Below are 14,089 nucleotides of genomic sequence, written 5' to 3'. Positions count from 1 at the left end.
TGGTTCTTCCTTGCCTGAGAAATTATTTTTATGCCTCACAGATAACCCCTCTGTTATATTGGTGTAATAGGGAATATAAGGCTAGATGGAAGGAAATAGAATTTGGATTAGTTGACAGTTTTCCTCTTCAGGCCTCAATAGCTGACAAAGGATTGATGGCCCAGTTGGAAAAATTTAAAAACAGTTGGATAAATCTTACATTAAAAGTATGGCAGAAGGTGGTTAATTCATGTGGAATTAATAACATGTTAAAACTCTTTAGATGGTGTGCATATGATACCGAATTCCTTCCCAACAGAGGAGATAAAAGATTTGAGCTATGGATAAAGAAAGGTCTTACAACCTACCTCTCATTTATAGATAAAAGAGTATTACAAAGTTTCCAAATCCTGCAGGACAAACATGGCCTAGAACATAATGACTTTTTTAGGTACCTTCAAGTACGAAACTATGTTAACCAGAGTTGTAGATATACAGACCTATCAACAGTAGAATTAGAATTTTTCAAGATTCTGAATTCGGCTTGCAGTTCAATACCTAGTAAATCAGTTTCTCGATTATATAATGCACTCTCCCATGCTAAAAATGTAAATACACTGTATATTAAAGAGAAGTGGGAGAAAGAAGCGGGGTTGGTACTTTCAGAGGAGGCTTGGGGGAAAATCTGCAGCTTTCAATGGTCCTCAACTAATTCTTTGACTTGGAGAGGACATTGTTGGAAAAACATTATAAGATACTTCAAGACCCCATATCAGGAAAAATATAAAGATACAAATGTGATGTGTTGGAGAAGGTGCGGCTCCAAGGAGGCAAATCATTTTCATATTTTCTGGGATTGCCCTAAATTAAGTCTATATTGGGAAGGTATTCGTAGAACATTAGTTAAGGTACTTAGGTCCCAGATACCTCTGAACTTTGAGACGCTCTATTTGGGGCATGTATTGTTTCTTGAACAGAAGGGAAGATATAAAGTTGCTGCAGGCCCTCTTAGCGGCAAGTAAGAAATCAATCACTAGAAAATGGCTAAATCCAATACCACCTACATTAGAAGATTGGCACGAAATTATCTTGGAAATATTTAAAATGGAAAAGTTGACTTACTCCCTGAGAATTCAAAAAGAAAAATGTTATCAAATCTGGAATAAATGGATTGAATATATAACCCCAATGCGAGCAGACTTTCGATGACTCTCCTACTGATTTATATTGCTCTTCTCATCAACATAGTAATATTGCTAACGTAAGCACCCCTAGTCTAAATGTCTTGTTTTTTTGTTTTCTTTTGGAAAATAGGGAATTAACACAAGTAAAGGGAAAGATTTGGGAAAGGGATAAAAAATGAAAAAATTAAGTAAATAAGTACATGGGGATTGGATAATTATGTCTGCGGGCAGGAGCAAGCATGAACAAATTAGGATATAAACACCTACAATGGTTGGTACATGGGCTTACATACAACATTTTGGACCAGTGGAAATGGTCCAGAAGAGTTATATGGAAACTATTATTACCATTTTTCTTAACAACTAATACCATTACTTAGCCTAATAGTTTAGAATTACCACAGTACATAATTATCTATTTAAGTGTCTAATTTCCTTTTATATCATCTCAATGTGTACTTAAGAATGTGTAAATAATTATAGTTTTATACATATAAAAAATGGAAAAGGTTATATGTGTGAAAAAAGTACATGATATTTGTGAATTCCTTATCCAAATAAAAATAAAATTTAAAAAAAAAGAAAAGTTTAAGGGGAACATGAGGGGAAACTTCTTCACTCAGAGGGTCCTGAGAGTGTGGAATGAGCTGCCAGCACAAGTGGTACATGTGAGCTCAATTTCAACATTTAAGATCAGTTTGGATAGGTACATGGATGGTAGGGGTACAGAGGGCTATGGTCCTGGTACAGGTTGATGGGAGTAAGCAGGTAAAATGTTCTGGGCACAGACTAGTTGAGCCAAAGGGCCTGTTTCTGTGCTGTACCTTTGGGGGTGGGGGTGGGAGGTGAGGGGTGTGGAGTGCACTACTCGGGATCAAAATAAGATGCAGGAAGTTGTAAACTCAGCCAGCTCCATCATGGGCACCAGCCTGCCCAGTAACCAGGCCATCTTCAAGGGAGCGATGCCTCAAAAAGGCTGCATCCATCATTAGGGACCCCCATCACCTCCTCTCACTGCGACCATCAAGGAGGAGGTACAGGAGCCTGAAGGGACACACTCAGCAATTCAGGAACAGCTTCTTCCCCTCCACCATCAGATTTCTGACTGGACATCGAACACATGAACACTACCTCACTACTTTTATTGCACTACTTACTTCAGCTTTTATTATGCACATATATACGTCTTACTGTAATTGGCAGTTTTTATTATTGTGTATTGCAATGCACTGCTGCCACAGCACAAGTTTCACAACATATGCCAGCAATTTTAAAACTGATTCTGAAAAAAGGCCAACTAAACCCATCACCTGCCTACACAATGTCCTTATTCTTCCATTTTCCCTAATGTTCCTGCCTCTGCCACCGTCCCAGGCAGCACATTCCACGTACCCATCACTCAGCTGTGTAAAAAAACTTGCCCCTCATATCTCCTTCGAACTTACCACCCCCCCCCAACCTTAAGTGTATGCACTCTGGTATTAGGGTAATACGAGGCCCACGCCGGTTGGGGTCGACCATGGATGTTGTGTCCTGGCTGTTCCTCTGACTAAAGAATCTTCTGTCAGCACTGCAGTCCTCTTCTGAGCCACAGCACCAGCCTCAGGGCCAGAGACCCAGTCACGGTAGCTCCTCCCAAGAAGGTATCGAAAGTTATATACTTATTATTGAGGAGAATGGCCACAGGTCTACTCTGCACTGGTTGTGTATTTCCCCTTGTTCTCCTGACAGTCACCCAGTTACCGGTCTCCGGCAACCTATGGGGCAATCACCTGCCCGTAGCTCCTGTATGTCAAAGGTAGCTGTAGCTCCAGGTCCTTAACATGTTCTCTCAGGAGCTGTAGATCGGTGCACCTGGTACAGATGTGGTTATCTGGAAGACTGGACCTCTCCCAGACTTCCCACATCCCATTCACAGTTCAAAACACTGCCCCAGAGCCTTTCTCACTATACTACGCACTGATAGATGAGGAATGAGCAAATCAGAAGGGAGAGAGGGGAGAGACAGAGACAGAGAGTGAGTAACTTACAAGACAATCTACCTCACCTCAGCCTGATGAGCCAAAGCCACTCTGCAGACCGGCACAACCCAAACGAAAGGCCACTCCGCTCGCACCTGTGTTACTTGTATGCTCCCTTTCTAATGAACCCCTCGCTGTTTGGTCACTCCTCAACTCAGAGAAACTGCTGCAGAACCCTGCCTTTGAAATTTCGATTGCCGCCCTGATTAAAAAGTAGCTCTTTTCCCACACCCCTGGTGTGGATTGTCCAATGCCTCATTTGTAGCTTGTTCAGGAACAGTTGTTGCCCTTCAACCATCGGGCTCCTGAACAGATAACCTCACTCACCCAAAGACTGAACTGATTCCACAACCTATACACTCCCTGTCCAGGACTCGTATTTTCAGTGTTCTCTGTAATGCACTGATAACATGGACATTTTCTATATCATTACAGCACTGTGCAGAAGTCTGGCTATACAGTACACATACATATAGCTAGAGCACCTAAGACTTTTGCACAGAACCGTATTGGTCAACGTGGAACGGATAGTGAGTTTGTAAATCTGGTGGGAATGGTGAGGACGGAGTGCCACAGGAGAAGTGGCAGAGAAGGAGTGCCAGGGGCAGGGGGCGGCAAGGGTGCAGGCACACCCAGCCCTGAGACACCAGGCAAGGTCTTCTAATTCCAAACAATTGGTTTACTGATCATTACAGAACGTCTCTCTGGTGCTTCCCATTCCCTCCCCTTATCCTTCCCCTTTTGCAATGACTCCCCTCTCGCTACCCCCTCCCTAATCTCAGTCCACAATGGAGACCCATATCAGAATCAGGTTTATCATCACTCACAGATGTCATGATTTTTTTTTTTTACAGTGCAAAACATAAAATTACTACAGTACTGTGCAAAGTCTTAGGGACCCTGGCAATGCATATGTACCCAAGACTTTTGTAGGATACTGTATATTGGACACTACATCAGGTGCCCCAGTTTCCACCCACAATCCAAAGGCATACCAGTAAATTAATTGGTTATTGTAAATTGTCCCATCATTAATGAGATTACTCGGAGGTTGTTGGGGTAGAGTGACTCGAAAGGCCAGAAATACCTACTCAGGCTGTGTTGTTAAATAAAATTAAATTACAGATCTGATGCCCACACCTTTATCTCGGTGACCAGCTTCATTTTGGCATTTTCCACTCTGTGATAAAGCTGGTCCACCTCGTGTCTGAGTGTTGTAATCTGGATAATTAATTGGTTCTGCAACAGAAGATCGGTTTAATTTAGAAACACAACATACAGCACATATGGAATCCAAAACCTAATATAAACTGCTGGGGGAACCGTGATGATCGTCAAGACCTTGCGACAGGACTGAGAGTGGAAAAGGAGGATAGTCAGGACGTAGAGTGAGAGGGAGAGAAGAGAGACAGATGCTGGTACATGACTGGCTGTTTTTAAATAATTGCTGCCTGACCAGCACAGAATAAGTTGGAGGAATGCTCGGTGATATTTGCACACAGCTAACTCCCACAAACAGCACAGAAAGGGGACCCGTTGTATATATATTAAAATGGCATGAAATTAAATAGACCATAAAACATAGGAGCAGAATTTGGCCATTCAGCCCATCAGATCTGCTCCACCATTTCATCATGGCTGATTTATCTTCCCTCTTAATCCCATTCTCCCCATAATCTTCGATGACTTTACTCACCAAAAACCTAGCAACTTCCACTTTAAATATACCCAATGACCTTCCCTCCACAGCCTTCTGTGGCAATGAATTGCACAGATTCACCACTCTCTCCAAGGCACAGACACTGAAGTACAATGAAGTCAACCTGTGCCTTCCTGAAGTCCACACTCACCTCTTTTGTTTGCTTCACCTCAAGACTCAGGCTGTTGTTCTCACACCGTTTGACAAGCCTCTCCACCTCCTCTCTGTACGCCGACTAATCGTTGTGGCTGATGAGGCCAAGCGCTCTTGTATGATGGGTGAACGATGATGCTGGAATCCGGCAGTGCAGTGCAAGTCAGTAGCAGACTGAGCACACAGTCCTGCGGGAGGGGGTCAGGAGCGAGCGCCAGTGCTCAGCGTGATGGAACCTACCACCAACCCTGTCAGCGCATTCACTCACCCACCACTCTCTGCCATCCCCCCCTACAATTTCTTCCAAGCACTGCCCTTCATATTAGTTCCTTCTGTCCTGGAACAAAGGTGCCAGCTGCCCACTCTATCAATGCCTTCTCCTCATCTCCATTTCCAGACATCCACCCTCACTCCATCTTCAGGGAGAGTGTTCCTCTCGTCCTTACCAATCACCCCATGAGTCTCCGCATTCTCCACAACTCCCGCCATCTTCAATGGGATCCTACCACCAAACACATCTTTACTTCCCCTCCGCACCACTGTCCAGTTTCCACAAGGAACAATCTCTCCGTGACTCCCTTGTCCATTCATCCCTTCCGACTAATCTCCCTCCTAGCACTTATCCCTGTCAATGAAAGAAGTGCTAAACCTGCCCATTCACCTCCATGCAGGAGCCCAAACAGTCTTTCCAGGTGAAGCAATACTTCACCTGTCAGTCTGTTGGGGTCACCTACTGCATCCAGTACTCCCAGTGCGGCATCCTTTACAGTGGTGAGACCCGATGCAGACTGAGGGACTGCTTTTTCGAGCACCTTTACTCCATCCGCAAACAGCAGGATATCCCTGTGACCAACCATTTTAACTCCACTGCCCATTTCCATTCCGACATGTTGGTCCATGGCCTCCCCTACTGCCATGATGAGGCCACACTCAGGTTGGAGGAGCAACATCTCATATACTGTTTCAGTAACCTCCAACCTCGTAGCATGAATATCCCTTTCTCTAATGTCTGGTAATTTCTCTTGCTCCTCCTCCTCCTACCTTTTCCCATGCTCCATTCTGGCTCCTCCCTCATCCCTTCTCTTCTCCTTACCTCCTGCTGGTTCCTGTCTTCCTTCCCTTCCTCCCATGGTCCACTTGGTCCACTCTCCTGCCTGACCTGCTGAGTTCCTCCAAGATTTTGTCTGTGTGTCTGTCTGTGTGTGTGTGTGTGTGTGTGTGTCTGTCTGTGTGTGTGTCTGTGTGTGTGTGTCTGTGTGTCTGTCTGTGTGTGTGTCTGTGTGTGTGTGTCTGTCTGTGTATGTGTCTGTGTGTGTGTCTGTGTGTGTGTCTGTGTGTCTGTCTGTGTGTCTGTCTGTGTGTCTGTCTGTGTATGTGTCTGTCTGTGTATGTGTCTGTCTGTGTGTCTGTCTGTGTGTCTGTCTGTGTGTGTGTCTGTGTGTGTGTCTGTCTGTGTGTGTGTGTGTGTGTCTGTGTGTCTGTCTGTCTGTGTGTCTGTCTGTCTGTGTGTTTGTCTGTCTGTGTTTGTCTGTGTGTGTCTGTCTGTCTGTGTGTCTGTGTGTCTGTCTGTCTATGTGTCTGTGTGTCTGTGTGTGTTTTTTTTTTGCTCTGGATAGCCAGCATCTGTGGAATCTCCTGAGTTTACAAAAGCCTGAAAGTACATATCACCAAGCTCAAGGACAGCTTCTATTCCACTGTCATAAAACTATTAAATGGTTCCTTTGTAAGATAAGATGGACTCTTAACCTTAATCCATTGTGGTCTTGCACCTTATTGTCTGCCTGCAGTGCACTCTCTCTGTAACTAACTCTTTATTCCGCATACAACAGGAAGTTAGTCCTGACGAAGGGTCTCGGCCTGAAACGTCGACTGCGCCTCTTCCTATAGATGCTGCCTGGCCTGCTGCGTTCACCAGCAACTTTGATGTGTGTTGCTTGTCTTTATTCCGCATTCTGTTATTGTTCCTTTGTTCAACCTCAATAAACTGTTGTAAGATTTGATCCTCATAGTTTGCATGCAAGAATATCTTTTCATGCTACCTCAGTACATGTGACAATAATAAAATATTTTGCCAAAAGCCATTCCTTGGCCCATTTTAAGACCATAAGACTATAAGATATCGGCGCAGAATTATGCTAGAATCTTTCCTGAAATACCATGGGCTCGTAGCTTGTTAAGCAGCCTCATGTGTGGCACTTTGTCAAAGGCCTTCTGAAAATCCAAGTATGCAACATCAAACACCTTTTTCTATCCTATTTGTTATTTCTTCAAAGAATTCCAACAGATTTGTCAGAAGAAACCATGCTGACTATGGCCTATTTTATCATGTGCCTCCAAGTACCCTGAGAACTCATCCTTAATAATCACTCCAACATCTTCCATTCCACTGAGGTCAGACTAACTGGTCTATAGTTTCCTTTCTTCAGCCTCTCTCTCTTCTTGAAGAGAGGAGTGACATTTTTCAATTTTCCAGTCTACCGGAACCATTCCAGAATCTAAAGATTCTTGAAAGATCATTACTAATGCCTCCACAATCTCTTCAGCCACCTCTTTCAGAACTCTGGGGTGTACACCATCTAGTCCAGGTGACTTATCTACCTTCAGACCTTGCAGTTTCCCAAGAACTTTCTTTCTAGTGTTGGTAACTTCACACACTTCATGCCCCCTGCCACATAGAACTTCCACCATACTGCTAGTGTCTTCCAGTGAAGAATGATGCAAAATAGTTATTTAGTTGATCCGCCATTTCCTTATCCCCCATTACTACCTCTCCAGGATTGTTTACCTGATATCCACTCTCACCTCTCTTTTACACTTTATGTATCTGAAGAAACTTTTCATATCCTCTTTAACATTATTGGCTAGCTTACTTTTGTATTCCAGCTTTATATTCTTCATTACTTTTTTAGTCGCCTTCTGTTGGTTTTTAAAAGTTTCCAAGTCCTTTAACTTCCCACTAATTTTTACTCTATTATATGCCCTCTATTTGGCTTTTTATGTTGGCTTTGACTTCTCTTGTTACCCATGATTGTGTCAACATTCCTTTAGAATACTTCTTCCTCTTTGGGCTGATACTGACCTGGATCTCAAGCAAACTGGCTGAGACCATCAGCACCCTGGAGACTGCACACCCAGAGGCTGTCTTCATTGTCACCAGTGACTTTAATAGAGCCTCGCTGACTAAAGTCTCTCCAAAATTTTGCAAACACATCTAGGTGAGCACACAGGGAGATAGCATACTTGTCCACTGCTGCTCTCCCTTCCGCAACGCTTACAAAGCACTCCTTCACCCACCATTTGGAAAATCAGATCACTCTGCACCCGAGGTACAGCCAGAAGGTGAAACGAGAGGCAGCCATAGTTAAAATCGTCCAACTGTTGATCTGACCAATCGGCCTCCATGCTGCAGGACTGCTTTGATGACGTCAACTAGAAGTCTTTCATGATGAGGATGTCTCCGAGTTCACAGATGGAGTTTCAAGTTTCATCTGGAAGTGCATCAAGGATGTTGTCCCCCAGAAATTGGTCAGGGTCTATGCAAACCATGTGAGCTGCATTTACCACGCGACACAAAGCTTACATTGCCGGTAATCAGCAGGAGCTCAAGAAATGCAGCTACGATCTGCGCAAAGTCATCAAGGCAGCGAAACAACAATACAGAGACAACATTCAGACTCAGTTTTCCACCAACAACACACGCAGCTTACGGCAAGGTCTGCACACCAGCGCAGTGGAATTTCCAACATTGATGCCTCTCTCCCAGACGAGCAAAATCTTTTCTTACGCTCAATTCAATGTTGCCTACACTGAGCCTCTGAGACCTACAGCTGATGCAACCTGCAGCTTGGTCATCCCTGAGGCTGAAGTACGCAGATGTTTCCAACCATGGACAGTTGCAAGGCTTACGTGAGAATGCTGTTCTTGGACTACAGTTCAGCATTCAACACCATAATTCCATCCAGGCTCGACAAGAAGCTCAGAGACCTCGGCCTTCACCCTGCCTTGTGAAGCTGGATCCTGGACTTCCTGTCAGATCGCCGGCAGGTGGTAAGAGTGGGCTCCCTCACCTCTCCCCCTCTGATCCTCAACACAGGTGCCCCTCTGGGCTGTGTACTAAGCCTGTCCTTTGTTGTCTGCATACCCATTTGATTGTCTCACCACCCACAGCTCCAATCTGCTAATTAAATTTGTTGACAACACTACACTGATTGACCTAATCTCAAATAATAATGAGGCAGCCTACAGAGAAGAAGTCATCACCCTGATACAGTGGTGTCAAGAAAACAATCTCTCCCTCAATGTCATATAAACAAAGGAGCTGGTTGTGGACTACAGGAGGAATGGAGACAAGCTAACCCCTATTGACATCAATGGATCTAAGGTTGAGAGGGTGAACAGCTTTAAGTTCCTCGGTATACACATCACCAAGGACCTCACCTGGTCTGTACATACTGGGTGTGTGGTGAAAAAAGCACAACAGCACCTCTTTCACCTCAGATGGTTGAAAAGTTTGGTATGGGCCTCCAGATCCTAAAAACTTTCTACAGAGCACAAATGAGAGCATCCTGACTGGCTTCATCACTGCCTGGTATGGGAACTGTACTTCCCTCAATCGCAGGACTCTGCAGAGAGTGGTGCGGACAGCCCAGCGCATCTGTAGATGTGAACTTCCCACGATTCAGGACATTTACAAACACAGGTGTGTATAAAAGGGAAGAAGGATCATTGGGGACCCAAGTCACCCCAATCACGAACTCTTCCATCTGCTACCATCCAGGAAAGGGTACCGCAACAAAAAAGCCAAGGCCAATGCTCGGACAGCTTCGTCCACGAGGCCATCAGACTGATTAATTCATGCTAACACAACTGGATTTCTATGTTATATTGACTATCCTATTGTACATAATATTTATTATAAATTACTATAAATTGCACATTTAGACTGAGACATAACGTGAAGATTTTTACTCCCCATGTACATGAAGGATATAAGTAATAAAGTCAAGTCAATTCAATAATATATCCTGTGCCTTCCGAATTGCTTCCAGAAATTCCAGCCATTGGTGCACTGCCGTCATCCCTGCCAGTGTTCTTTTCCAGTCAATCTTTCTCAACTCCTTTCTCATGCCTCTAATTCTCTTTACTCCATTAATACATCTGACCTTAGCTTCTCTTTCTCAAATTTCAGGGCGAATTCGATCATATTCATTTCAGTGGTTTATTCCAGAAGGGCAAATCTGAAGACAGAGAATAATATAACTGGTAAGACTTCTGGCAGTGTGGAGGATCAGAGAGAACATGGGGTCCACGTCCATCGGACACTCAAAGCTGCTGCACAGGTTGACAGTGTTGTTAAGAAGGCGTATGGTGTGCTGGCATTCATCAACCATGGGATTCAGTTCAAGAGCCATGAGGTAATGTTACGGCAAGATAAGACCTTAGTTAAACCCCACTTGGAGTACTGTGTTCAGTTCTGGTCAACTCACTACAGGAATGTTGTGGCTTGTGTTAGGGAGGGTGGAGGGGAGATTTAAAAGGATGTTGCCTGGATTGGAGAGCATGTCTTATGAGAATAGGTTGAGTGAACTTGGCCTTTTCTCCCTGGAGCGACAGAGGATGAGAGGTGACCCGATAAAGGTGTATAAGATTATAAAAGGCATTGATCGTGTGGATAGTCAGAGGCTTTTTTTCAGGGCTGAAATGGCTAACTCGAGGGAGCATAGTTTATAGTTTTAAGGTGCTTGGAAGTAATTACAAGCGGGATGTCAGAGATAAGTTTTTCACACAGAGAGTGGTGAAAGCATGGAATGGACTGCCAGTGACGGTGGTAGAGGTGGATACAATAGGGTCTTTTAAGAGACTCTAGGTTAGGTACATGGAGCTTAGGAAAATAGAGGGCTATGCAGTAGGGAAATTCTAGATTAGATTATCATGGTCGGCATAACATTGTGGGCTGAAAGGCCTGTAATATGTTGCAGATTTCTCAAAAAAAAACATTATGATCACTCTCCCCTAGGGATTCTAATTAAATCTGGTTCAGTGCACAACATCCAATCCAGAACAACTAATCCTCTAGTGCGCTCAACCACAATCTGCTCTAAAAAGCCATCTCATAGGCACTCTAGAAATTCCCTCTCCTGTAATCTAGCACCAAACTGATTTTCCCAATCTACCAGCATATTGAAGTCCCCCATGACCATTGTAGTATTGTCTTTTTAGCATGCATTTTCTATCTCCCATTGCACTTTGAGGAAGGGGGTGGGGGTGTACAGAATGGGGGGTGGCAGTTAACAAATCACTTTACAGTGGCGGCCATAATATCGGATCTGTATAGAATCTGAGTATTCTCTCCATGACTGCGTGCAGTTCTTCCCACATCCCAAAGACATATGGGTTAGGGTTAGTGAGCTGTGAGCACGCTGTGTTGGCACCTGAAGTTTGAGGATACTTGTGGGCTGCCCAGCACAATCCTTACTGATTTAATCTAACGCAGGTGACCCATTTCGATATATGCATGACAAATAAAGCTAATCTTTATCTTCAACTTTATGATGTTCTAGAATTCATCAGAATGGAGCTGGCACACAGAGTGAAAGGAGATACAACAGATTCTGGTTGAAAGAGTACGGTAAAAACTTACACAGATGTGCTGGAACTGGAGGACTCGAGTTATAAGGAAATATTGAATAGGTTTGGACTTGGAACATGGGAGATTGAGGGGAGATTTGATAGAGGTATACAAAATCATGAGAGATTTAGATAGGGTAAATGCAAGCAGGCTTTTTCCAACTACAACTAGAGGTCACGGGTTAAGCAACGCACACAAACTGTTGGAAGAACTCAGCAGGTCAGCGCCTTTGCCTGAAATGTTGACTATCCATTTCCCTGCAGAGACGCTGCCTGAACTGCTGAGTTACTCCAGCGTTTTGCGTGCGTTAACACAGAGTGAACCGGCTTTACTTTGGCACTGCTGGCACTTGTTGAGTTTGGGAACTGCTTCCTGGTCTCTCTGGCTGCCAGATGGTGCAACAGTTTCTGGTAAAACGTGTCCAGCTCCTGCCGCAGCTTGTTGGCTGTGTCTTCTAGTGGAGCAGTTGCTTTCTTTGATTTGAAGTACTGTTTCTTCCAGCTGTCACGTACTGCCAGACAAAGAAGGGGGAAGAGTTAAAGGAGACTTACAAGGCAGACACAGAACTTGCTGCCAGGGCGAGCGGTGAAAGAAACACAACAGAACACACAAGGGGTGTTTAGACGGGCAGGTGGCCACCTGAGGGAGGCAGAGATGACAAGGCCAGCCCCTTCCTGCTCACCTGCCCATTAAGCTAATTATTAGTTCATTGTTATTACATGTGCCTTGTTTGTAGTCCTATATAAGTTCCTTATCCACTTTGCCCTTCGTTTCTTTGCTCATGGAATTGTGTTTTTTTCTGTGTAACTGAAGCCTTTTCTTTGTTCCACAAAGCTCTGGTCTGGGCCCTCTGGTGTTCTGCAAGGACCTGCTCTGGGACCCCTGATCTTTGTGATTTTTATAATTGACTTGGATAAGGGAGTGGTAGGGTGGCTTAGTAAATTTGCAGATGGCAAATTTGCAAATGAATGGTGGAGAGTGTTGTAGGTTACAAAAGGACATTGGTACAATGCAGTGTCAGACTTTGGAAGGTTGAAGGCAGGGTACAAGGTTAATTGCAGGAGTTTTAGCAGTGTGGAGGAACAGAGGGATCATAGCATCCAACTCCCTCAAAGCTGATAAAGACATTAAGAAGGCGTATGGTGTGTTGACCTTCATTATTTGGGGGATTGAATTCAAGAGCCGTGAGGTAATGTTGCAGCTCTATAAAACTCTGGTTAGACCACACTTGGAAAATAGTGCTCAATTCCAGTCACCTCATTATACGAAGGATGTGGAAGCTTTAGAGAGGGTCCAGGATGCTGCCTGGATTAGAGAGCATGCCTTATGAGGAAAGATTGAGTGAGATACCGTTTCTCTTTGGATCAAAGCAGAATGAGGTGACTTGACAGAGGTGTACAAGTTGACAAGAGGCATAGATTGAGTGGACAGCCGGCACCTTTACCCAAGGGTGGCAATGGCTAAGACCAGAGGGAATCCATGAAATGTAATTGAAGGAATGTTTATGGGAGATGTCAGAGGCAGGTTTTATACAGAATGAGTGATAAGTGTGTAGAATATGCTGCCGAGGTGGTGGTAGAGGTAGATATATTAGGGACATTTAAGGTACTCTTAGATTGGCACATGGATGATAGAAAAATGAGGGGTTATGTGGATGGGGAGGTTTAGATTGATCTTGGAGTGGGTTAGAAGGTCAGAACGACATGAGCTGAAGGGCCCTACTGTGCTGTACAGTTCTATATTTGATATTCTAGAGACACGGAAACAGGCCCTTCAGCCCAACCTGCGTCTGCTGACCAAGTTGCCATCCAAGCTAGTTCTGTATGTCTTCATAAAGCTCCCATAACTCTAAGCCAGGGGTTCTCAACCTCTTATGCCGTGGACCCCTACCATTAACCGAGGGATCTGTGTTCCCCAGCCCTTTACCTTTTCCACCCATCACTCCCCAGCTTCTCACTTCAGCATGTCGTCATCGTCCCCTCCCCCCACATTCAATTCCAGCTTCTTCCCCCTTCCTCTCCAGTCCTGATGAAGGGTCTCGGCCTGAAATGTCGACGGTTTATTCATTTCCATTTCATTTCATGCCCGACCTGCTGAGTTCCTCCAGCATTTTGTGCCCCTTGCTCTGGGTTTCCAGCATCTGAAGAATCTCTTGTACTTAAGAGAAACACAGGTCATGTTTCCTAAGAGGGAGAGCAATTTGCTGGCGATGAACCTTTGGCTTTATCCGCTTGGTGAATGAAAGTGCTTCCCAAGTACAACACTTGGAATATTGTGTTCAGTTCTGCTCGCCTCTTTGTAGAAAGAACAGTCATATTCATAAAAATGTACAGCAAAGAAACAGATCCTTCGGCCCAACTAATCCATGCCGAACCATTTAAACCGCCCATGTTCATGAACCTGCACCGGGACCATAGTCTTCCAT

The 14,089-nt window shown here is 44.4% G+C and overlaps 1 protein-coding gene across 5 annotated transcripts in view; it reads right to left on the bottom strand.

The window, feature by feature from the left end:
* spata1 (spermatogenesis associated 1) overlaps positions 1–14,089 on the bottom strand; it is a 105,845-nt gene that overhangs the window by 10,624 nt on the left and 81,132 nt on the right. For 4 of the 5 annotated variants that reach the window (XM_063064784.1, XM_063064785.1, XM_063064789.1 and 1 more), the window contains 2 exons: positions 11,997–12,175; positions 4,325–4,423 (listed from right to left, as the gene is read on the bottom strand). In XM_063064784.1, the coding sequence (XP_062920854.1) occupies positions 4,325–4,423; positions 11,997–12,175 (278 nt within the window). The remainder of the gene's footprint in view (positions 1–4,324; positions 4,424–11,996; positions 12,176–14,089) is intronic. The other variant, XM_063064787.1, reaches the window with a different exon arrangement.

Source organism: Mobula hypostoma, chromosome 12 (assembly GCF_963921235.1).
Source record: "Mobula hypostoma chromosome 12, sMobHyp1.1, whole genome shotgun sequence".
Classification (NCBI taxonomy): Eukaryota; Metazoa; Chordata; class Chondrichthyes; order Myliobatiformes; family Myliobatidae; genus Mobula; species Mobula hypostoma.
Note: the sequence above shows the minus strand (reverse complement) of the source record. Positions and strands in the feature narration are given on the sequence as shown.